Consider the following 27,595-nt stretch of genomic DNA (forward strand, 5'->3'; position numbering starts at 1 on the left):
TGGACTAGCCATTACTAACACAAAAAAAGTCTTATTAACTATGTTCTTTTGATAGTGATATCTTTAGATTTACCCAGGATACTAAAAAATAATGGGATTTGAAATAGGAAAAATGAATGAGAATGGAAAAATACCTCAATGGATAATATCTTCAGTTCATAGTAGATATCTAGAAAAATAACAATCCAAAACTGATGAATCTCAACTATCTTAAAATAAGACTAACTACTTTAAAGATGATCACCATGATCAAAGGTAATTGTTACTGTACTGAGTTACTACAAAATGCCTCATAGAAATGGTGTCGAACATGTGGCAGTTCATGATTCTAAACAAGAGTACAAGATAAAGAGAACTGGGTAAATATATCAGACACATGGCTGAGGCAACCATTATGAGACTAGTTTTATTATCTGTTTAAAATTGCATTCTTCTGTCCAGTTTGCCTGATTTGCAAGGGTAGAAATACCTGAGATTTCCATGAGGAAAAACACTGCACCCACTCCTATACAAGACTGACTGAATATATTGAAGAAACTGGTTATAAACATCCATAGCCATGAACTGTATATAAGTGTCACATGACTGTTAAAATTGAACAATGGCTATAATGAATTATTTGTTATTTCTATTTTAGTCCCAATTTCTATTATACTAACATTTTTGCAGATAAACCTTTTCTTGTGTGAATATGAAAAAATCGAAAATTACAAATAGATTAACATTAGTGTAAACTGATGCATCACCTTTGAAATCCAAGTTAAAAAAAAAAAAACTGTTGCAAATATACAACTCCCAACATCTCGTTAAATATAATTATTATTAGTTTGGTAAATACAGTAGTAGTAAGAGGTTACTATAAATTTTGAAATCTTTCAGTAAAACGTTTTAATGAATCCAAGAAATATGTTATGTGCATTTTTATTGGCAGTAATTTCAGAAGTCCCCTATCTCCAACTGTGGATGCAGAATCACTTTTCACTCGAAATCAGGTCCATACATAAAAAATCAGACAACTGTGCTTATAGCAAAACATAAAAATTCGGTAAAGTGATTCAGAAACAATAATTTAGTTTTGTAGACTGGAAAATTACATGAATTTTATCTCAGTTTTAATCAGATCATTATAATCTCTATTTATTTATTTTTTCACAGAAAAAATAAATTATTTTTTCTGCATTTAAAATACATTAAAAATGGTCTTCTAACTACTTAAAAACACACTTTTTTATTTTCTGGTAATTTTTATTCCTGTACACTGACTATACTAACAAAATTGCCTATTGTTACATTTCACATTATTTTACATTCTTAATTTAAAGTCTTTTTTGTTTTTCCCCTTTATCTATTTAAAATTGGCAGCTTAAAAAAATCCTAAATGGTTTGTTTAAGTAAAGCAGAATAAGTCTGTATTTTTGATGCCATGGACATGTTGATATATCTATCACCTATACTGACAATCATGCCTCCAATTATAGACGGGTCAATCTAAAAAAAAAATATTTTAAATTTTAAATTAACATTCCTATAAGAACATTTCAATTATAACAAAAACTAAAATTATGAAAGTAAAATTTCATTGATTTCAGAAGACTTGTATTTTAAAATAAATACAAACAGAATTCTTAAATTTGTAATGTTAAAACCTTAAGTTAAAAAAACTTAAGGTTTTAAGTTTTTTTACATATAAAAATGGTTTCTTTTACATTCAGGATAAAAGATACAAAGAATAATTCAGTCAATTCTCACTATAGCAAACACCACACACACATATATATATATATATATATATATACACACACACACATAAACTCACTATGATAATTTGCTGAAAAGTCCCTATAAGTGCAATGCTATTCTAAAAGAAATTCAATCTAGCAAACCATATAAAATACAGTAACAAACAAATTAATCCAAACACTCACATTTTAAACAAAAATTTTAATTTTGCAAGAAAATAAGTACAAAAGTTAAACTCCAACTTTACCCAATAATTTATATGCGCTCTTATGTTCCTTATAAATTCATTAATTCGCTTAGGAATGGACTCTACCAACATAGAACACATTTTTCTCATTTCGGCATCTAAAAACTATACTTTTGTAATGGATTATATTAAGTTATCTTTGTATCATAATTTAATTTTCCAAATCTCTTTTTCACTATGGCCCACAAATTTTCAATTGGATTAATATCAGGAGAGTTACTTGGCCACTGAAGCAATTGGATGTTGTGATTTTTGAGGAAACTTTTTTTTTAAGTGTGACATGGAGCAAGATCCTGTTGTTAGACGAGTTCTCTGTCTTTCTGGATTTGTGGGGCCACTCTTTTTACCAATATATTTATGTATTGATCACTTTTCATCATGCTGTCAACAGGCACAAGTGATCCTGGACCTTCATGTGTAAAAAAAACCCCAGAAAATCTTTTTAGCTGGATGTTTAGGGGCTTGTTGAAGTCTTAGCCATTAATTTGCGCACATAGGATACTCGCTCTCCTTGGATAAAGAAACGGTTCTCGCCTGAGAGTATGACCTTCTTCCACTTCTTACCTCTCCAATGGAATAAGGATGAGCTAGTGAACTTTAATGCTACAAAACAAAGTCCTGTCTTATTTCTTATAAGAAAGATCTCACTTCATTTCCCAAGGAAACAAACTTAGCAATCTTGTTAAGAGATAATCCTCTCTCAGACAATGTTTCTGCATTATGCTTTTCTGTAAATATTTTCATAGGTTATTCTTCTGAACTGACTTGCACCATTCCACTTTCCACTAAGCCTGTAAAAGACTTGTTCAGCTGCTGGTCAGCATCCACTTTTAAAAATACCAAAACAATTTGTTTTGTCCTCTTTCATTCCATCTATGCTGTCCTCTGGAATATTTTCCATTACTTTGGACTACAACCTTCAGCTGTTGAAGACATGCATAAATAGGTTGATGATTTCATTTTAACTAATTGCTCATGCATGGCTACAAGCTTGTAATCTCTCTTTTGCATGGTTAAAAAGATCTGTTTCAGCAAAATTTAGAGATATAACTGATGGTGTCTTATTATAATCCTAAAAGAATGTACAACGTTATTATGACAGTTCAGTTAGCTCTCATTATAAACACAATTGGACAAAATTAATCCTTATAACAAACCTTCCCTATCTGACCACATTGGAATACTGTTCTCACGTACAGGGTGGTGCACCTAACACTTCCTAAAAATTCTTGATACTGTTCAGAAAACGGCAGTCCAGTTGAATGACACTTCTCTTACACTCTTCAGCCACTTTCCCAGAAGACCAGTTTCTACATTGTGGCTCTCCTACAGATATTTCCACAGCCATTGTTCAGAAGTAGCATGCCATTTCTGCCCAGATCTACAGTAACTCATGCTGCAGCTGCTCAACATCCCCTTATAGTTAAACTCATTGAACTTGCTACTTCCAGTCATCTTTCATTCCATCCACCTTGATAATGTGGAATAGTCAAAGGACTGCAATCTCCAACAGTTCAAGAAGAATATCAACTCCTGATCCTGCCACCCACCCACACAGCATCTGCCTGCTATAGGCTCTTCTATCTTTCATGTGTGGGAGAAATATTAAAAAAAAAAAAATAAACTATTCCTTTGTTATGTACTACAGTTGCCACAGCAAGTTAATTTCAATCAAGAGAAAAGTTTGGCAATCATGAAATATTGCAGTGCGCTGGTCCACTATCTTATTTGTGGATAAGATAACACAATTAGTGGCCTAAGTTCAGAACCCTATCATCCTGCTAGAAAGCCATCTGATAACTGCAGTATTGATTTCTTCTTAAAGGAATTTGCATGATAGTACCCTCTGAATTGCAGTGTTATCATAGATGTTTCTTTGAGTTTTTTGAAAAAGGAGAAAAAGAACTGAACTCCGTATAAAGATATTTTAGTTGTCTAGAGTAAATGCTTTAAAAAAATATTAAATGAAATAAGAAATGTTTTCTATTTTGATTTTATATCAATTCCATACATGAGAGATAGCAATGTCATGATTATAGGTCTTGTGTCATGTGCAGACAATGGTTATAGAGAAAGAAAGATCTGTTAATGTGTTTCTTGAAGCCAGGAGTTGTATTCATTAGGAAAAATGGTAGCAGGAAACTGTTCCAAAGAACAGAGAAAGAAGGAATGAAGAAAGAGGATGAGATGGTGGTGTGATCAGTTTTAGAGCAGAACTGTGTGTGTGTGTATATATATATATATATATATATTACAAGTATTTGCCTGTATTTGTACATTTTCTCAAAACTTTCATATGTTGTCTCTAGTGTTTGATCAGCAGCTTTATTTCTAATTCAACTATCAGAAACATAAGCTAAACCTGGTATGAACTGTTTTGTGTGGGTAATTTGTCTTATTCAGTTGGCTTTCTACCATACCAGCTTTGTTTATTCTATTTCTATTTTCATATTTAATTTATTTGTTCAATAGGTTTGCCCATTGAGAAGGGGATATTTTCTGTATTCCTGCCCATTTTCATGGTTTTGTCTCTTTATCGCTGATTTTCATACAAAGTTTGTTACAGCCATTATTCAGTCTAATTAAAGAATTCTGAAGGTCTGCATTGGATCAACAACATAAAGTAAACAGGTGAGATTAATATTGCCAATTTTGGTATCATGTGATACCATTTTCCTTTATAATGTGTGATACACATAGTGGACTCTTGACTCGTACATCTGATTTTACATCTAAATATTTCTTTACCTCCCTCAATTCTCACATTTGGTTTAATCTCCCCCCCCCCCCACTCCTCAATACAAGAGTACCACAAGTACTGCAATCATTTTGAATTCATGCATCAGACCATGTTTTCTGAACCCCACAGTGAAGCCATATATGAAGATCATAACACCATGTTTCAACATAAAGATGCCCACAAGTTCACACAGAGAGAAGACACAAGAAATAAGAAAAGCCTCATTGACTACGTCATTATTGATAGTAATATCTTCATGCTTGTTCAAGGATACAAGAGTGTACACGAGATTTGAAATTGGAAGTGACCATTACTTAGTACTAAACAGGAGAAAAATGGATATCACATTGAAAAGAACAGTATGTAAGAAAGTTTTAAAAAAACTTAAAGTTGAGTATCTTTTACAAGTAAATTGTAGACTCAAATATACAAACTTTATTGAAAAAAAAATGAAATAAATTGAAAACAAGAACCAAACCTTGGAGTCTCAGTGACAAACTCTGGAGAAAACACTGATTCAGCTAGTATGTGGTGAAATTGTCTGCAAGGAGAGAAAAATAAAAACACTATGGTGGATACAAGAAGCAGTTCCAGAAAAAGAAGAAAGCATACCAGAAGTTCCTAGCAAATAAGTTGGCACACATGCCCTAAAAGAACACAGAGAAAAATGCAAGAGAGTTGAGCTGTGTCACTGAGACGCCAAGGTTTGTTGTAAAAGTAGCTACACAAAAGTTATGGTAAGATTTTGGTAAGAATATAGAAAACAAATATGAAGAAGGCAGCAAAATGTTCTGAAGGCTATTGAAGAAGCTTAGAAATGGAGGAAAGATACCATAAAAGGAATCAGAGATGACAAAGGTAACATTAAAAAATTGAACATAAGGATATCCTAGATGTCTGGAGTAATTACTTTGAAAGACTGTTAAACGAACCAAGCAGTGACAAAACCATACCAGAAAATTCAAAAAAAAAAAATCAAGTGAACAAGAAGCTACTAACTAAAGGATTCTGAAACTGGGAGAATACTTCAATAAGCAGCTTCATTAGGAGAAGGTTAGCTTTCATTTGAAAGCTAACCTTCTCCCAATTCATCCAAACAGTAATTCAAGTAACCTGTAAATAATCTTAGGATTCACTGACTATAATTTGCCACTTTATTCGCTTTAAAATTATCAAGTCATTTTTCTTCCAATCCTAAGTTTAGAAACTAGCAGATAAGTTTACTGAACTCTTCACATCATAACTAGATATCAATATCTGTTTGCTGTAATTTTCTGCATAATGCTAAAGAAATTAGGTTTAATGTTTTTATATGGAGGAGGGCAGAATAGTAGTTTAGAATTCATTTTAGAATTTAATTGAAAGGAAATAAAAACACCAGCCTTCCATCAGAAACAAACTAAGTATAGTACATGAAATTAACACTTTTTGTATATAGTTTACTGTAATTAAGATCTCTCCCTGTCAGTGATCAAATTACGATATTGTCAAGATGCATCTAATTGCTATCTTCTTTTGTTTTCTTGTGAGGCAACTATACAAACATTTTTTTTCTTTAATCAACTGAAAGTTTATAAGATGAAAAAGCATTCATTAGTCCCATTATTGGTACTTTCTAGCAAGGCATGCAACTCTACAAGTTAGCAAACTTAAATCTTCACACAAAAACAATTTCCCAAAAAGGCATCAGATAAATGGTCGGTTGCTGTGTGTGCATGCCTCCACAGCACACACAACCAAGAAGTTTTCACATCTCAGTCTACTCTGCACCTGAGTTTCTTTCCTCCTGGTGAACAACCATTATGAGAGTTTGTACTGAATGCAAGTTAGCCTATCTCTTATGGAAGTAGCAAGGTTTTTTGTCCTTCCAGAAACTAGTGTTCTTCATACTGCAAAATAAACAACTCAGCTCTAACAAGTCAAGGGAAATATCAAAAAATAAAATAAAATAAAAATAATAATAATAATAATAAATAAATTTAGATACCAAGAATATCACATGGAGGGTGGGGGTGATACATTAAAATATTTACTCTGAATTCAAGAATCATTCCCTGTGGTGATGGATGATCTTAATAGAAAATGTCCATTAAATGAAAAATATCTTACCTTTGTTTGAACAAAAAGTTTTTCTCCCTTCTTCACAAAACCTTGAAGAGCAGCTTGTAATTCTTTCATGGAAGCTTCATCTAAAGGCTGAAAAGAATTAACAAAAATATTAAAATGCAGTCAGATCAAAAAAATTCATTTCTGTTATGGCTAATGAAATGTCGTTAATGGATTATTTAGCTCTTAATCCATGCATGGTAATAATAGATATACTAGCTTTTACAATGAGATTCACAACAAAAAAAAAAAAATAAATAAATAAAAATTCAAAAAATTCACTAAAACTATAACATTTACTACTGTAGTTCATATAGAACACCTTTTCCATCTAAAATAAGTCTAAATGTTTCATAAAAAGTGATTTTCTATAACAAAGCTGTATAACTGAGAAGACACCTCCACATAGTATTTTAAGGAATACAGAGAACTGACTAGGGCTTCTGACCTAATGTCCAATCCTCACCTTCTCATGTGCACCCTGTTATCTACTTGGATACTGAACAAACAAGGATGGGCTGCAAATTTAGGACTTAGCCAACCAAATTGTATTCTTACAGCTTAAACCATGATTTAAAATGATAGTACATCACAGAATTTCATGTTGGCTGGAATACTGCTTGTTAAACAAATGCTAAAACACATTCCAACTCAACATCAGCAGAGTTCAAGATTGGTACTATAAATGTAAGAAGCATCAATGGAAAAGAAATGGAACTAGCAGAAGAACTGGATAAGTACCAGATTGATATAACAGGCCTGACTGAAATAGGTGAGATCTTCCTAAGCGAGAAATACAAATTGTTATATTCAGGCAATGGCAATCCAGGAAAAGAAGGAGTAGTTATTATTCAACAGTAAATACAAGGATAATCTTCTTGAATGGCAGGCAATATCAAGTAGAGTGATGTGGATAAATATCAGAGAACTGGACAACGAGGATTATTTGTGCCTATGGTCCCAGAGAAAGTTCTACTAAAGAAATGGGGGAATATTTTTGAGGCATTAGAGAAGGTAGCTGGCACAATGAAAAAGGAAAAGTCCTTGTTGGAGAATCAAACAGCAGAGTAAGAAATGATTACCAGACATACAGAAATGTTTTAAAAAAATTTAGAGAAAAGTTCATAGCTAATAATAATGGTAAACGCCATGTTCCACATAAAAATGTGCACAAATTTACATGGAGAGAAGATGCAAGAAATAAGAAAAGAAAAATTTCATTCTATGTTATTATTATATATTCATTCTTATCTTTACATGTCAAGATTCATTTCAGCACTGCCATTATTCTTGGAGTTGTATTTACAATTTTTGCTGTATGACCCTTGAACTTCAACTTCCTGTCTACTAAAACTCCAAGATCCCTAGTCTCATCAGTTTCTTCAAGCATAATCCCACCAATTATTTTAATGGCTAATATAGCCTACTTTTGTTTAGGAGTGTCTTTTTTTTACTATGTCATTGGCTCTTTACCGCCCCCCCCCCAAAAAAAATCTAGGGCATTACTGAAGTGTTATAAAACTAATATATGAAGAATAAAAATATAGGAGAAATTTTGGCCATACCCTTTTGGATGTTTTCTGTCTCCTTATTCCGGCAATGTGCCTTCATAATAAGGAGACAGAAAACAACATCCAAAAAGGTATGTCCATAATTTCTCCTATATTTTTTATTCTTCATATACAGGTAACCCTCATATAAAGCAGATGTTAGGTTCCATAGAAACGGTGCGTTATACGAGACTTAGATCACATAGAAAAAGTAGGGTTAGGTTCTGAAATCGTTTTTTTTTTAAATTATATAAACAACAATGACATATCCAACAAAAATAATATTTTTATTTAATTCAGCTAATTCATGTAAGTTAAGAAAACAAACTATGAGACAAATACATAGTATAAAATTATAAAAATTACAAATTGTACATAAATTTCATTGCACATAATGCATAAACATTTTAGACACAATAAAATAAAGTGCATATTTTAATCGTCATCACTGTCTTCAGAAATAACATTTCGTAGATGTTCTTTAAGTGGCTGGAGATCGTCACCACTTGAAATTTCTTGGACATCATTTGTATAATTCTCATTGCATACTTCGGCTAATTTAGTCATCAAGAAGTCAGTAATAAGACTTTGCTTTCCACTATGCTGCAATTTTTTATTAAGTTCATAATATGGCGTTAAACAAATATTCAATTGTCTCGTGAATTTTCCCAAGTGCTCCATTATCATTATCTGTAAAATAACGTCCTAACTTTCTTGCCAAGTCCAATCCTTCGCTAATTTCTTTAAACTGAATTCTTTAAAGGATTCATCACAATCAGAATCTTCGGCAGAACTTTCCCTGCCATTATTAATTTTACCAGTTCCTCCTCATTTAAATCTGTTTCTCCATCAATTCACTAATTTCGTTTTCAACAATATCGCAAAAGCCCTCTTCACCAAAAATGTGTGTGCGACGTTTATTATATGATGTAGCTCGGCATCCACTGGAGGTACATAATTTTGTTCCAGAACAGCTTCAGGCCATATTTTTTTTCCAGCAAGCATTCAGCGTAGAGGGTTGTAATTCCTTACTGGACAGAGAAATAATTTTTACACAATTCAACATCGAAAACTCTTTCCACGCTTGAGGCAGTGTCATGTTTGGATTAGATTCCATTTTTTCCAAAATTAATTGAAATGTTCGCCAAATATAATATGGCTTAAATGATATTATTCCTTGGTCGAGTGGTTGAATAAGTGAAATATAGTATTAGGTGGCAAAAAAGTTATTTTAATATTCGGATGGCTTAAATTTGTTGGGTGGCCTGGTGCGTTATCTAAAATTAGTAGAATTTTGAAGTCCATATTCTTTTTCTTTGTGTAACTTTCTACATCAGGTACAAAACACTTGAACCTGATGTAGAAAGGTAGGGTGGACTTCTCGAGCCCTTTCATTGCACAAGGATTTGCGGATCGGTTAATAAACATTACTTTTGTCATGTAATCACCTGATGCATTACTACAAAACAGTAGAGTAATTCTATCTTTGGAAACTTTGAATCCAGGAGCTGATCTTTCATTTTTCAAAATATAGGTGCGTTTTGGCATTTTTCCCCAATATAACCCAGATTCATCTGCATTGAACACCTGGTCGGCACTGCAACCATCTTCCCTAATGATTTTTAAAAGTTCTGCTGGGTATTTCCGGGCAGCTTCAACATCTGCTGATGCTGATTCTCCCTGGATTTTAAGTTTATACAAAGAAAACTGCTTTTTAAAGTTTTTGAACCAACCCTTACTGGCACAAAATCCATGCTGAGAGATTTCTTCTGAAGAATCTTGATCGAGATCTTTTAAATGTTTATAAACTTTGATATAAACAATTTACCGGTGATATCCTTTTATATGCTTATAAATTATTCATGATTTTTTTTTAATTGATACAATACATACAAGCTGAATTTTGTTTTACACAAGACAGCAACTATAAAGACATGCATGTGATTGGTGCGGTATTAACAAAAGATCGCATGACCCAAAGACAAAAGCAACCAACAAGTGTTGAGTTGAAATGCTAATTCTCTTCAATCGAATTCCATAACATCTGAAACTGTCATAACAACATTCACAACAGGGTGTCATTTATCGTTCCGATGGAACTTCTCATTACTGACTGGCTCAACTCACACAAACGTTTCAACCCTTGGTTGAATTTTATGGCTTCTTGGCAGGCAAACTCACACATTCATTACATGGCATGTTTCAATTCTTAGTAGTCTTTTATTTTAAGTTGGCCTTTGTGATCTGTCATAATGACATCGAGAATTTCAAATGCAATAAAACAAACACTTATTTCATAATTGAAAAATTGGACAACAGTTTTTAGTTAGATACTGTGTTTTGGTGCAACATATGGTTTTGCTTAAGTCTATACAGCATAGTTTCTGTGAGAGAGGACATGTGATTTATTAGTTAGCACCGTTTTTATTCCATCTGTCTCTAATTGCTCTATTTGTTGAGAATGACACAGACTGCAAAAGCCTCTGTACAGTATACCTTATTCAGTGATACAATAAAACTAAATTCGATACTTATAACTACTTGCGTGATATGGGCAGACACAAATTTAACGAAGATAAAATTTGATTTTTAAGTCCCGCGGTGAAAAATATGAAAAAAAAAAAAAAAAAAAAGGGTTACTAGAAATTGTAGACCGTGTTATATCGAAACCTCGTTGAACAAAGGATACTACAATTTGTAGACCGAGTTATATATCAAAACCGTGTTACACGAGGTTTACCTGTATTAGTTTTTATAACACTTCAGTAATGCCCTAGATTTTTTTTTTTTTGGTAAAGAGCCAATGACATAGTAAAAAAAAAAACAGGGACACTCCTAAATGAAAGTAGGTTATATTAGCCATTAAAATGATAGTTTATTTTTAGAGGAGTAACATGGGAATTTTCCCACAAATAATACCTATAATTCCACCAATATAATATGACATTGGATATCTAATCATACCAAAATGCATCATTTTACATTTATTAACATTGAAATGACAGCCATTTTCACATGCCCTTGTTTCCAGCTATTCAAATTATTCTGCAAATACTGCATATCAGCAGCACTCCTGATTACTCTACCTATCTTTACATCATCAGCAAATAGATGTATGTCAAATTCATTAACGTACAGACTGAATAACAATGGACTAAGGAATGGTCCTCGAGGCACACCACTAGTTACCTTAAATCTTGCAGATTCACCCCCCCCCCAACACACACACACACACACACCACTTTTTTGATATATGTTGGTCAGCCACCCTCTTATCCATGCCAACAGTTTATAATTCAATCCCATATTCTCAAATTTATGCAACAGTATTCTATGCTGTATTCTGTCAGACGTTTTAGCAAAATCTAAAAGCATCATGGTGTATCCATTCCCCTTGTCTAACTCAGTTGTAACATTATTGAATGTGAGCAAGTTGCTAAAAGATGACCTTCCCTTAGTAAACCCATGCTGCAAAGTAGAGATTCTCTGTCAACCAATTTAGACACAATTTTTAGTGAAGAAGGTAAATTAAATATGGAAACAGACAACAGAATTACTAAAGCTGGTATGGTAGGAAGCCAGCTGAATAAATTTATATGGAAAAATAAAGAAATTACTCAAAACACTGAACTAGCTGTATATAAGACAGTGTTCAAACCAATTTTAATTTATGGATCTGAGAGCAGAGTTAGAAATAAAACACTATCAAATACTTGAGAAGGCCACAAATATGAGTTCTGAGGGGAGTGAACAGATGCCATCAATGATAGAATCATATTAAAAATGATATTAGGAAGGGACTCAACATTGTAGTTAGCATTCAGGAGTTTGTGAGCACAGCTAACCTCAGGTAGTATGGTCACAAGCAGAAAAGGAGAGGAAAGGTTAACAAAACAAGTTTTTTTTTGCCAGAATGGCAGGAAAAAGACCCCTCACCCCCAAGAAAGACCAAGATCAGGATGGATTGGTATAGTAAGAAGTACCTTAAGACTGAAATATAAGATCTGAGAACACTGAAGGATAATTTAGAGGAAAGTTGTTGACAGGAAATTAGTAATCATGTACATTTTTAATGTAGTACTATGATAATATCCTCAATCGGGAACTTGATAATGGTAGAACAGTTTTAACCTAGCACTCTCATAACTACACAAAAGAAAGATACCACTCTCTATGTGATTACATCATTGTTTGTGAATTTTTCAATTATTCATTCTTTCACACTGAAGATGATTTAAGAAATTTAAATTGAAATATTTTTAAATCTAATTTTTTATTATTATTAAGTTTTTTACTGTGAATACATGTTTTTTATTGTATGTACCACTTGTATTTTTATATAAAGTTCATAATTTTTATATGATATGAATTATATTATCTGAAACCTTCAGGGAGTTAAGGACTCATCAAGAGAGGCTATAAATCACTCAAACCAGCTGTCATATATCTTCCCTTAAATTCATTCACAGTAGATGCACTCACTACCCCTAAAGGCAAACTATTCCACCCACTCTGCTCTTTGAGAGAAAAACCTAGCTCTTATCCCTTTCTTGACTGTGAACAAATTTAACTTCCATGAATGTCCAGTGTTCTCTCCCCACTTTCCATATAACAAAAAAAATTTCATCAGACGATATCCTATGATACTCATTCAAAAGTTTATAGACCTCTTATCATATCACTCCTCTTTCTCGTGTTAACCAGAGTCTGTAATCTACATACTGACAATCTGTCTTCATAATCTAAATCCCGCAATTTGGATATAATCTTTGTAACTCTTTCCACAGCTTCTTTAACCCATTGGAATCCGGGAGACCAAATCTGCACACAATAATCCAGGTGTGGTCTTATCAAAACTTTATAAAGAGGCAAAATGACTTCCTTATCCTTAGATGTCAATATTCGCTTCAACATTGCAATTATCCTCTGAGTTGTTTTTGCAACTTTTGCTATATGACCTATCCACCAATACGCCAAGATCTCTAGCCTCCTCGGTCTCTTGTAGCATAATCCCGCTAATATAATATGCAGCTGGAAATCTCATCACGCCAAAGTCATAACTTACACTTACTAACATTAAACTGATAGCCATTTTCGTTTGCCCCAATTTCCAAACCATTTCATGAGTGCTGAATATCAGCAGCATCTCTGATTGCCCTGCCTATCTTCCCATCATTGGGAAACAATTGCCCATCTGTTAGACCCTGGCTAATGTCAATGTGTAGATTGAACAATAATGGCCCAAGGACCAAACCCTAAGGTATATTTCAGGATTCAGTCCTTGGGCCATTATTACATAATATATCTGTCAACCATCCCCTGATCCAAGTCAAGAGTTTATATTCCAATCCCATATTCTCCAATTTATGCAACAGCTTTTCCTGTGATATCTTATCAAATGGCTTAGAAAAATCCAACATTGTTATAAAATATGAGCAAATTGCTAAAACTTGACTTTCCTTCAGTAAACTCATGCTGCTCCTTGCAGAGTATAACTTGTTTGTCTACCCATTTCTGTATGTGAGTTCTTACCAACTTCTGTGGTATCATTTCTGAGCTGAGACTCAAGTTATACAAACATGTGAAAGGCTTTTATATTCTATAAATTATATAATTATAAAAATTATATTGCAGATATTAATATGCAAATAAAATATAAATCAGAAATAATGCTTATAAAAGCTCAGTTAAATATTTCTACAAGAGAGTCAACCATACAATTAATGAATAAAATATGATTTAGAAGTATTATTAATAAAAAAATTTAGCAATATACTGAATAGTAAAGTTAATATGGAAACCTCCTCAGAAAATAAAAATATCGAAAAAAAGCACATCTACATTTTTTTTAAATTTGGAAATTAGGATCAATGCTACTTATAAAATTTTTCTATTCAAATTACCTTTGCAGTGGTAATTTCACATACAATTTCTCCACGGTAAGCACTCATAATATGTGCAAAAGTATCAATAACAGCAGGAAATTTTTTTAGTCGCCCATTCTCAGCCATAGCACCTGTAAAATTTTAGTATACTTCATTAGTACATAAAGTGTCCTTATAAAAGTGATCCTTGAGTAGAGGCTTTGAATGCCAATACCCACAAAGTGCATGTACAAGCAAAATTTCTAACTAAAAGAAAGAGTTCTAACTAAAGATAGATAAAAGAGCTTGTGTAGTGGCACTTATAATGCAATATTAGACTTTTAACCATAGGAAACAGAAATAAAATTTTCTTTCAGTTGTCTATAAACTACTCAATTTTATTTCAGAAATCATTCCTATAGTTTCCAGGGTCAGCAAGACTATTTAAAAAAAAAAAAGCATACATGTTAATATAATTCAATACTAAATTACCTAAGCCCTTGAACATAACAATGGCAAAATGATACTTAAATACTATATGTATTTAAGTATCCTTCTTATCTTGTGCAGTCAAACAAATAAAATTTCAAAATAGTATGTACACCACAATAACTGAAGCAGGCAAGTGAGCAATGTTAACACAGGAGATAATCTGATATGATTTCAAAACTACACTGTAAAAGATTTCAAATATTTACTCATCTGAATACAGAAAAAACACCATATTCAAAATGATCAAAGTATTCTGAGTGCACTAAGATTATTTAATGTTCTAATGCTGGTATTAGTCACAGCAATCTCGTTTTTCCTTAGGGTTATATCACGGTAGTTTGTACTGAGTTCTCATGAAGAGCCATCAAACATAGTACGATTCCTTTGTGTAGTCGAACTAAAAGAACTGGGTGGTTTGTAATACACATCAACCACTTAAGAGAAGATGCCATCTAAAGGAGAAATGCTTTTGTTGTACAATATTAATTTTTTTTTGTTGAACTCATACATGAGAGTTTGGTTAATCAACCTATAGTACATTAGTACCATATGTAGGTAGTGGATTGGGAAAGAAGAAACTTATTCACATTTGATTTAAAAGCCTGTATATATTATTGTATAGTGACATGAGGAACCTTTATTTGATGTCTTTCGATGAAAGGTGAGTTAGCCTGTCTCATACAGAGGTGGGGGTATTTTCATCCCCTATAACAGGCAAACCGGCCCCGTGAACACATACACAGATTTCAGTCACGAATACGTCCCAGCCATATGTCGGTCCTAAGCCTGGATAAAATTTGTGTGTGTGTGGGGGGGGGGAAGCAATAGTGAACTACCCTGTAAAAATCTCACCAGGAATGCTTTCTGGGCAATGCCTACAAAGTCACCTAGGGTCGGAAACGACTGAAAGGAAAAACTACCAATATATATTGTATTCCTTGAAAAACACATCAGGGGGAAGACAACAGCAATAGCAGGGATGGAGGAGGAGGAAAAGAAACTTGTTCTGTGGGTTTCTGGGCAGGGATGTTGGGCAGCAGCTGCAAGTGTTCCAACGTGCTTAGTACTAAGTAGGGGAATTATTGATGCTATTTCAGATGAACATTTGTCATGGAAATATTTACAGAATACACAAATTGAAACCAAATGTCTGTGTGAAGTGTGAGTTGGTAAGAGATGGGTCATTAATCAATCTAATTATTCTCCTCTGTGTTACATATCAAGCATTTTGACCAAATGTGGGAGCAGTAAATAGCGGGCAGATTTGTGATTTGTATAAAGTTAACAGCTGTTCAGAGGTGAAGTAATGCCTTGAACAAAAGAGAAATCTTAGTTTTTTAGAAGCTGAGGATACAATGGTTGTGATATGTTTATGTCAGGAGGGACTTGATGTCAGAGTGATTCCAAGAAAAGAAATATCTTTATTCTCTTACCAATCCTCTTCCTTCTCTCTCTCTCTCTCTATATATATATATATATCAACGATCTACTTCAGTTGACTTCCAACCCAATACACAGGTTCACAGATAAAGCTTTTTTGTGAGAAATAACACAGAACTGGGTTTTACTAGCATTGAAACTGACGAGGTTATATGAACTCCATTGGAGGATGGCTTGGAGATCAGAATTGAGGGCAGTAGTGGTTGATGTTCTGTTGAGGTGAGTTGTACAGAGTAAGGTTAATCAAATGAAAGGGAGGAGTGCAATGAGCTTCATCTGTGAAACTGTGTACTGGGTTGGAAGTCAACTGAAGTAGATCATTGATATATATATATATATATATATAGAAGGAAGAGGGTTGGTGAGAGAATAAAACCTCATGGAACTCCAGCATTAGTCTTTATTACTGGTTAACTATTTCACAAACAGATCACTTATTTTTATTAAGAGAGACCTCCAGAGGACCTCATTGAGGGAGACCATACAATTTGTACAAACTGCTGTCATACCTGTTCTTGAACTCATTCACACTACTTGCACACACAACATCCAACTGCAATCAATTCCAATCAGGCACCACTCTATGAGAGAAAAATCTAGCCCTCATCCCCCTTCTTGACACCATTCATTCTCAACTTCCAAGAATGCCCTCTCATCCTTTCCTCATCCCTAACAAATGAAAAAATTCCATCTAGAAATATCCTGTATGACCCTTTCAAATGTTTGTAAAGTCTCAATCATATCACCTCCTTCTCCTGTTTGCTAGTATCTGCGGTCCACAAATTCTCAATCTGTCTTCATAATCTTATCTTCCACCATTCTAATATCATTGTTATGTTACACTCCTTTGCACTTTCTCAAATGTATCAGAATCACCATGGAAATGGTGATTCTGATACATTGGAGAAAGGAGGCCAGACAATAGTCTAAGTGAGGTCTTATTGAGGCCTTGTAAAGAGGCAAATGAGTTCCTTATTTTTACATGTCAATGTTCATTTTAGTATTGCAAAGTTTGCTATATGGCCGTTCAGTTTCAACTAAAAAAATACAAAAAAAAAAAAAAAGGAAAATTAATATAAAAAAAAAAAATCTTAGCCTACTCACAATGTTAATAGGTTATAGATGAGGTTGTAAGCCTACAGCACATCTGTTTCTTCTAGCAAAATCCCATCAATATAATATGACATTGGATATCTAATCATACCAAAGTGTATGACTTTACATTTACTAACATTAAACTAAAAACTATTTCCATTTTCCCATGCCCACAATTCCAGTCTATTCAAATCATTTTGCAAATACTGCATATCAAGCTGCATTCTTGATTACCTGCATCTTTGCATCATCATTAGCAAATAACCATGTCTCCTGTCAAATCTTTCCCAATGTCAATGTATCGATTGAATAACAATGAACCAAGGACTAATCCTTTTGGTACAGCACTGGTTACCTTAAATTTTGCAGACTCACACATCCCCATATACCACTTTTTGATATGTCAGTCAGCCATCTTCTTATCCATGTTAATATTTTATAATCCAATCCCATATTTGCCAATTTATGCAACAGTTTTCCATGCTGTGTTCTGCCAAAAAGCTTAGTAAAATCCAAAAATCTCATGGTGTATTTATTCCCCTTATTCAACTGAATGGTAAAGATTATAGAATGTGAGGATTTCATAGATCTAATCAACACTGCTTTAGATAAAAACAGAATTGTTATGGTGGTCTTTATTGACATGTCAAAAGTATTTGATACACTGCAATATGAAACACTTCTAGCAAAGTTAAAACATATTGGAATAGGATACGATAACACTCGGCTACCTTTCAAAAGCAAGATATTTCCCAGTACCCCAGATAACACAGCAATGCTATCAATCCATACAGACATAAGCACCACATCAGCAAACATGCAAAATGGCATCAATCTTGTCACCATTGCTTGCTCTTGCTCCATTCACCTAAACAAACAAAATCTACGATTTTCAGAAACCCACTTTGCCAGCCAGTTGACAATAAATACATACTGTAACAATCTGCTTTCCTGCATATAAGGTAAATATATATAAGTAAAAACCCACCATTACACAGGTTGAAACAATACTCTACCTTGGAATTTGCCTTGATTCAGGGTTGAACTGGAATAACCACATAAAACACTTACAAAGTAAACTCCAGATGATAACTAGCATACCATATAGGCTAAATGATTTAGTTCCTACATATATAAATAACCTATGTATGTAGGAACTACATACATAGGTTATTTATGTAGTTCCTAACCTAGGATCTGAAGTGTAAAATGATAAAGCTGGGAGCAAAGAGATTGTGATAACTTTATCTGCACAGCAATGACAGCATACAAAAAATTAACAGCCAAACACTTATACCCGTATGCAGTTATGCTAAAGCATTACTTTAATGCTAAGTATATAAAATAACCATGTACCATATAACAGAGTGCAAACTAGCAAATTGGGTGTGTTCATGGGGCAAACCAGCCCCATGAACCCACATGGATTGACTGTGTGCATAATTCTTATGCAAGTGGTATTCCCTCCACATCATTTTTTTCTTATAAATCTGTTGATTAATAAGATTACATATACATTTCACTACTAGCCTATTTATTCTTTGAACTCTAGCAAACACATTTTGATAGTAAATCATTTTAAGTATTGGAAATACTTAAAATGATTTACTGTTGGAAAATGACTGAAAGGGAAAACCAGAAGGCACTTTTTACTGTATCAATCCACCTGTATCTTGGTCTTTTTCCTGCCAACCTGGCAGAGAATGCTTGTTTGCTAATCTTTCCTCTCCCATTCTGTTTAAGTGACCATACCACCTGAGATTAAATCTCCTAGGGCTTCTTAAGGGTCATAACTGAGAGGAGACCTCCACATAGCCTTTAAAGGAATGCGGAGAAGTGACCAAGGATTCTGACCTAATGGCCAATCCTCACCTTCTCGTGGTGCACCCTGTTAGGTATCTCTACCTGGATACTGAACAAACAAGGATGGGCTGGAAATTTGGGATTTAGCCAACCAAACTGTATTCTTATTGGCTTAAACCACAAATAAAATGAAAATATGAATGCCATATAGATAAAGTTCAGATAAAGTACCCCATTATGATTACTAGTTTTGCACCCATCACCTTTATTTGATTATGGGATTATCATAAAAATAAATGTTTTGTGGGTGGAAGTAATAACATAAAAAATAATAAATAAAAAAATTCATATGCACATAATTCCAGCTTATTCAAATTATCATTGTTACATGACATCTCCAAGGAATCATTGAGGAAGGGCACTCTACAACTCTCTGTCTCCACCACATATTCTGCAAGTACTGCAAGGCAGTTGCATTCCTCATTACTTTGCCTATATTTGCATCATCAACAAACAAATGTATGTTACCTGTCAGGTCTTTCCCAATGTCATTAATGAAAAGACTGATTAACAATGCACCAAGGATTGATTCATGGGGTATACACAACTGGTTACCTTAAATTATGCAGACTCACATCACCCATAAACCACTTTTTGATATCTGTCAGCATCCTCTTATTCAAAGCAGTAATTTATAATCCAATCCCAGATCCTCCAACTTATATAACAGCCTTCCATAATTAATCCTCCCAAAAGCTTTAACAAAGTTCAAAGTATCATGGTGTATCCATTCTCCTTGACTAACTGAACCATAACATTATTATAAAAATGTGAACAAGTTACTCCAACCTGCACTTCATTTTCACTTAGTAAACCCGTGCTGTTTTTTTTTTGCAAAGTTTAGATTCACTGTCAATCCATTTCTATGTTGAATCTTTGCCAAACTTTTCCAAAATCTTCACCACCAGAGATAATGATATGTCTGTCTTTGAACTCCCCTTGTGCAATGGGATTGTCATACTTTATTTCCAATCCTCTGGAATCTTCCCTGTTATGAGATTCAAATTATACAGCCAGGTCAAAAGAACAGGAACAGACCAAAAGAGTGTTCAGCTAAACACTCTTTTGACCAAAAGAGTGTTCAGCTAAAACTCTTTTGACCAAAACAGTGCTGATATCCTATCAGTTCCTATTGTTGAATTCATATTCATTTTATGCAACAGTTCTGGTACCTCCTTCTCCTACACTTGAGTTTCTTTCTCCAATATATATTAAGGAATCTTACAAAATGAATACAAGTGAGATTATTTTGAGCTTATAGCAGGTGGGTAAAGAACTTTGGGTCATCCCTGGAAGCTGACGAGAGGTGTGGTTACGAAGCATGTGCAGTCCAGATTCTTCTAACATCATGTGGCAAGTGTGGAAGACTACTATTTAATGTTGTGAGTGCATCTTCAGTGAATGTACTGGGGGGGGGGGATGACAAGTATGTAGCCAATGATATAGAAGGGGACTTGCCTCACAAAATTTGATTCTCTGGAGGAGTCTGCATTATGATGATAATATGATTCTAACCATTACCACCATAGGATGTAACCGATATAACACAGCGCAATATTTTAAATAACAGCTTTACACATGTAAAAGAAAACTAGAATTTATTAAATACACCTATATATATTTGGCTCAATATATCATGAGCATCATTCAGGAAGAAAGCAGAGGAATTGGCTACAGCATTTAAATTATGAACATTCAGCACGTGCATACTTCCACATGTCTAGGTCACAGCTGTAGAAGTAGGAGGAAATACTGATTAGAGTTCCATAGAAGTAGGTATAGTTATATAATATAAAAAAAAATTGGCAAGCTATGTTATTATTATCGCAGGCAAAAAACTAAAATTTAGAATTCTGGAAATTTGACTGACTGCAATAATTAACAGTATTTTAAAAATCATACAAAAAGTAAGCAACATGAAATACTTAGTTTTAGGTTTCTTCATCTACTACTTACCTATTAAGTTGAGTGTCAAATTGCTAATTTTCTGCTTCTGAAGAGCACTTGCAAGTGAATCTGAAAACGAACATATTTATATTTCAAAATATAATTATAAATCCAGAGAAAACACTTCATCAAAAACAAAGACTTCTAAGACTTACAGTTACAAACAAGATTTCTTTCACTTTAAATACTTTTCCTTCTCTTAGCTTTATCTCAGAAACACAAATCAAATCCATGATAAAAACCACACATACTTAGTTTAGCAGTCATTGACTGTGTTCTTCCTACATCCTGATGGTTCATGCTGCATCAGTTCACACTGAGAAAGTCAAATCTTCGGGCTTCACGTAATAAATTCGTTCTTTTTTTTTTTTTTTTTTTTGCCAGAAAGAGATCAAAAGAATCTTGCCTAATCTGGAAAAAAAAGTCCCCTCCTTGGAAATCAACTCCCATTGTCAAACTATTCCCAATTTTTACTATCAAATTATCATCCTATTGCTCACATTATAATCCTCACAAAAGTAATAGAGAAATCTATTAATAGTCAACTTTCTTCACTACTTGAAAACTTTCCCACTAATCAGTAATTGCAAGTATGCATTCCATCATTCTTAATTTACATACTCTTATCAGTTACTTAATGGAGGATTGAAGGTGGCTTATGTCGTGATTTATCACTTTTTCTTTTGATTTATAAATATTGATCCAATTTTTTCTCATATTTGTAGCCTTTTCAAATGAAAAGAGATTAGAATAACGCTCCTGATCCTTATATCCATTATCACTAAAAGAGTAGCATAATAATTTCATCATCATCAAATTCTTGACATGTACCCTCAAGGGGTGCACAGGATATGATAGTACTACATGAAAAATTTACATCATTACTAACTTCCTATTACAATTTTCCTCCAAATTAGTCTGTTACTTGTCAAGACTCCAACGTTATCAGATCTTATATTTCTATCGTCAAAGGCACTTTGTACCGTATCAATCCACCTATATCTTGGTCTTCCTCTGGGTCATTTTCCTGCCAACCTGACAGAGAACACTTGCTTTGCTAATCTTTCTTCGCCCATTCTATTTAAGTGACCATACCACCTGAGATTAGCTCTGCTAACGCATTCCTGGATGATGACAATGTCAAGTTCTTTCCTAATATCCTCGTTTTTAATATGATATTGCCATTGATGCAATTTGTTCATGCCTATAATCTTTCTCAGGACTCTCATATCAATTCAGTCTTTGGTCAAGTGTTTTACTTCTGACCCATCTCTCAGATCCATAAGTTAAAACTGGCTTGAACACTGTCTTCTATACAGTTGATTTAGTGTTACGACTAATTTCTCTCTTATTCCATATGAATTTATTCAATTGACTGCCTACCATACCAGCTTTGTTGATTCTGTTGTCTATTTCCATATATAATTTGCCATCTTCACAAAAAATCATGCCTAAGTAGCTGAAATGTTTTACTTGTTCCACAGGTTTCCCCATTCACAGCACAGTTGACATTTTCAACATTTCTACCTATTTTCATTGTCTTTGTCTTTTTAATGCTGACTTTCATATCATATCTATTACAACAGTTATTCAATTTAGTTAGGGAATCTTGCAAACTTATAGCGGATTTATTTAGAAGTATACATAAAGCAAAGACCATACATTAACATCTCCAATTCTGATATCATGTTTAATACCACTTTCCTTCATAATGTGATGCATCTAGATAATGAATAACAGAGGAGATAATGTACATACTTGTCTCACTCCAGATTTAACATTAAACCATCTTCCTGTACTTCCTTCAATTCTAACTGCTGACTTACAACTCAAATAAAGACTAAGTATTGCTTGATATAATGTCCCATTGACACCATATAACTGCAGCGTATTGAATAGATTCTCTTCTCTCTTGGCACCTTGTCATATGCCTTTTCCAGATCGACAAAACTTAAGTACAGATCATTGTTATATTCCCATGGTCTCTCGACTATCTGTCGTAAAGTGAAGATCTGATTCTGACAGCCTCTATTTGGCCTGAATCCAGCTTGTTCTTCACCAATTCTTCTCAACCGTTTCTCAACTCCATAGATCTTGTCAGGAACACTCAGTAGGGAAATACCTCTGTAATTCTCACATTCAGTTTTATTTCCCTTTTTATATATGGGTACTATTCGAGCTCTACTCCAATCATCAGGAATTCGTCCCTCGCTCCAGGCTTTCTGAACTATGCAGTGCAGCCACTGTAAGACTTTCATACCACCGTACTTCAGCATTTCTGGTCGAATATCATCTACTCCTGCTGCCTTTCCACATTTCAAGTCTTTGATGGCTTTTTCTACTCCAAGTATGGATATGTATTCCTGACTGTATGCATGTTGAGTGTTTTTTTACCACTGTGCTATCACTGCTTGTTTCATTTAGCAATTTTTCGAAGTAATTACTAAATACTTCAAGGATATCTTTTTCTCCTGTTTTCATGTCACCTTTATCATCTCTAATTCCTTTTACAGCACTCTTTCCTCCATTTCTAAGCTTCATCAACAACCTCCAGAATATCTTACCACCTTCTTGATATTTATTTTATATATTCTTCCCAAAGTCCTCCCATGACTTTTGTTTAGCTAGTTTTACACACTGTTTAGCTTTTTACATTTGTCTCTGTATTCTGTAAGAGTAAAAGCTGACTTATTTGCCAGGAACTTTTGATATGCTATCTTCTTTTCCTTCACTGCCTCTTTAACTTCCTGTGTCCACCATGGAGTTCTGAATTTTCTATCCTTGCAGACAACCTCACCACATGCCTCTCTGGCTGAATCAATCAGGGCTTTCTTCAAGACTTGCCACTGAATCTCCAAGGTTTGATTCCTGTTCTCAAACTGTTTCATTTTTTCTTCAATAATCTTTGTTTATTTTAGTCTACAGTTCACATCTGAGAGCTGCTGAACTTTTATTCGCTTTAAAACTTTCTTACATGTTATTCTTTTCAATATGAAATTCAATTTTATCCTGCTCAAGACTAAATAGTGATCGCTTCCAATTTCAAATCCTCTGTACACTCGGGTGTCCTGCCAGGGAGAAAACATCATTATCAACAATAACATAGTCAATTATTCCTTGCCTCTTCTCTCTATGTGAATTTGTGCACATTTTTATGTTGAAACATGGTGTTAGTAATAACCAGTCCATGTCCTGAGCAGAAATCCAACAGATATTTGCCATTATTATTAGCTTTGCTCTTTTCTTCAAATTTTCTCAAAATATTTTTGTATGTCTGACAATCATTTCCTACTCTGCTATTTAGATCCCCAACAAGGACCAACTTTTCCTTTTTCATTGTGTCAGTTGCTTTTTCTAAAGCATCAAAAAATTCCTCCATTTCTATCTTAGTAGAACCTTCTGTGGGACCATAGGCACAAATAAGTCTCATTGACCAATACCCCATTCTGATATTTGCCCACATCACGCTACTTGAGACTGCCCATCATTCAAGAAGATTAGCCTCATATTTTGTGTTGAATACTATGGCAACTCCTTCTTTTTCTTGATTGTCATTTCCTGAATATAACATTTTGTATTTATTGCTCAGAAAGATATCACCAGTTTTTGTCTTTTTTGTTTCAGTCATCCCTATTATGTCGATCTGGTACTTATGTAATTATTCAGCTAGCTCCATTTCTTTGCTATTCAGGCTTCTCATGTTGATAATACCAATCTTTAACTCTGGTGATGTTGAGTTAGGGTTTGCTTTCAGATTCATTCCAGTAGCTGACATTTCACTGTTTGCCCTGGTTTCCTGGCGAAAACAATGGGGGCCTTGTTTAACCTTGTTTGTCATGTTGTACCATCATATTCTATATTGGTTTAAGCCAATAAGAATACAATTTGTTCGGCTAAATCCAAAATTGCCAGCCCATCCTCGTTCGTTCAGTATCCAGGTAGATACATAGCAGGGTGCACCACGAGAAGGTGAGGATTGGACATCAGGTCAGAAGCCATGGTCAGTTCTCTGCATTCCTATAAAGGCTATGTGGAGGTCTCCTCTCAGTTATACAGTTTCGACCCTTAAGCACATTTCAAGGAATTTCAAAATACTTTAAAAATACACACAAACTTCCATATAATATATATGCATATTTCCGGAAGTAAGGAAAAAGTATATATAATGTGTTTGATAAGATTTTAACAATGAGGAATTTTCAGAACATTTTATCATAAAAAATTAAAAAAAAACCTTACCCCGTTTGACAGAAGCCTTAATAAGAGGACTTTCAACAAATTCTGTTAACTTGGGATCTTTTTTTAACAATTCCTAAAGAATAAAGTAGATCATGAATGAAGTAAAGATATTTTTGGAAAAGTTTACTGCAATAAAAATATACAAATCCTGTCTTTCAAAAGAATCAATACAAATTATAGATATTTACTAGCTAGAGCAGATCATCCACAGTCCAATGTCAACATAATTATATCATTTGACACCAGAAGTTACTAACTTAATTTGTCCAGAATATAACAATGTTCCTAATCAGATTTTGTTTATTAACCCTTAGCCAACCTCTACATATCAATATCATTCATGTATTTCATATAATTTTTTTTTTATCATTTCTTCACCCAAAGAACAGAGCATCTTATTTCAATACTGAAAAAAATGGCAGAAAACAATATTAAGTACATTACTCTTTATAGATAGTATTTTTGCATGTTCATTTGTTTGGCATAAAGTAAAGCTATCTGAATATAGTGATTCCTGACCAGTGAATTCTCAATTATATAACCCACATATATAATCAAACTTTTAGTCAACTAGTCCTTAAATAAGCTGGCATGTCAAGCGAGTGCTGGAATAACACTATCATCTATCCCTTGACATGCTGATGAAACAGCTGTCACAGCGAAGTAGCTTGGTTTTTAAGAAATGTCATTAACACCATGATAGGATGGTTAAACCCATTTAAATAATGTGCTTTCTATTAATTGCATACATTCTTCAGTCATTTATCTATCTTACAAAATGAAAACACTGAATTGATGAGAGGAAAATCCCTGCAACTTCCATAAGACCCACTAACTCACTTTCGGATAAAAAGTCCTAATATGTCTACAATTTCTAAATTCAAACTCACACATTTCCACCCAAAGGGCAACATCATTAATGAGATATCTCAGAAGTAGTATCTTCAGTTAACTTATTTTTCAATGCATATGAATAATTGAGGGATCACTATAGTTCATCATCAAATTCCTGCCATGTACCCTCAAGGGGTGTACAGGATATGATAGTACTATATGAAAAAAATTACATCATTACTAACTTCCTATCTACAATTTTCCTCCAAATTAGTCTGTTACTTGTCAAGACTTCAACATTATCAGATCTTATATTTCTATTGTCAAAGGCACTTTGTACCGTATCAATCTACCTATATCTTGGTCTTCCTCTGGGTCATTTTCCTGCCAACCTGACAGAGAACACTTGCTTTGCTAATCTTTCTTCGCCCATTCTATTTAAGTGACCATACCACCTGAGATTAGCTCTGCTAACGCATTCCTGGATGATGACAATGTCAAGTTCTTTCCTAATATCCTTGTTTTTAATATGATATTGCCATTGATGCCATCTGTTCATGCCTATAATCTTTCTCAGGACTCTCATATCAATTCTTTACTTCTGACCCAGCTCTCAGATCAATAAGTTAAACCTGGTTTGAACACTGTCTTGTATACAGCTAATTTAGTGTTATGACTAATTTCTCTCTTATTCCATATGAATTTATTCAATTGACTGCCTACCATACCAGCTTTGTTGATTCTGTTGTCTATTTCCATATATAATTTGCCATCTTCACAAAAAATCATGCCTAAGTAGCTGAAATGTTTTATTTGTTTCACAGGTTCCCCATTCACAGCACAGTTGATATTTTCAACATTTCTACCTATTTTCATTGACCATACCACCTGAGATTAGCTCTGCTAATGCATTCCTGGATGTTGACAATGTCAAATTCTTTCCTAATATCCTCATTTTCAATATCATATTGCCATTGATGCCATCTGTTCACGCCTCTAATCTTTCTCAGGACTCTCATATATGCAGTCTCTAGTCTTTGGTCAAGTGTTTTACTTCTGACCCAGCTCTCAGATCCATAAGTTAAAACTGGTTTGAACACTGTCTTGTATACAGCTAATTTAGTGTTCCAACTAATTTCTCTCTTATTCCATATGAATTTATTCAATTGACTTCCCACCATACCAGCTTTGCTGATTCTGTTGTCTATTTCTATATTTAATTTACCATCTTCGGTAAAAATTGTGCCTAAGTAGCTGAAATGTTTTACTTGTTCCACAGGTTCTCCATTCACAACACAGTTGACATTTTCAATGATTCTGCCTATTTTCATTGTCTTTGTCTTTTTATTGCTGACCTTCATACCATACCATATTACAACAGCTATTCAATTTAGTCAGAGAATCTTGCAGACTTGTAGCGGATTTATTTAGAAGTATA

At 33.8% G+C, this 27,595-nt stretch overlaps 1 protein-coding gene across 1 annotated transcript in view; it reads right to left on the reverse strand.

Annotated features, from left to right (window-relative positions):
* Positions 1 to 1,209: 1,209 nt before the first annotated feature.
* The window catches only part of ATPsynO (ATP synthase subunit O, mitochondrial), a 47,796-nt gene continuing 21,410 nt past the window's right edge, over positions 1,210 to 27,595 (reverse strand). The window contains exons 4-8 of the mRNA XM_090409080.1: positions 25,324 to 25,396; positions 21,094 to 21,153; positions 14,287 to 14,399; positions 6,837 to 6,923; positions 1,210 to 1,488 (exon numbers count right to left, since the gene is read on the reverse strand). Of these exons, the coding sequence (XP_090265206.1) occupies positions 1,375 to 1,488; positions 6,837 to 6,923; positions 14,287 to 14,399; positions 21,094 to 21,153; positions 25,324 to 25,396 (447 nt within the window). The 3' untranslated portion in view covers positions 1,210 to 1,374. The remainder of the gene's footprint in view (positions 1,489 to 6,836; positions 6,924 to 14,286; positions 14,400 to 21,093; positions 21,154 to 25,323; positions 25,397 to 27,595) is intronic.

Source organism: Typopeltis vanoorti, chromosome 19, assembly GCF_054136105.1.
Source record: "Typopeltis vanoorti isolate ZY-2024b chromosome 19, IOZ_Tvanoo_1.0, whole genome shotgun sequence".
NCBI lineage: Eukaryota > Metazoa > Arthropoda > Arachnida > Uropygi > Thelyphonidae > Typopeltis > Typopeltis vanoorti.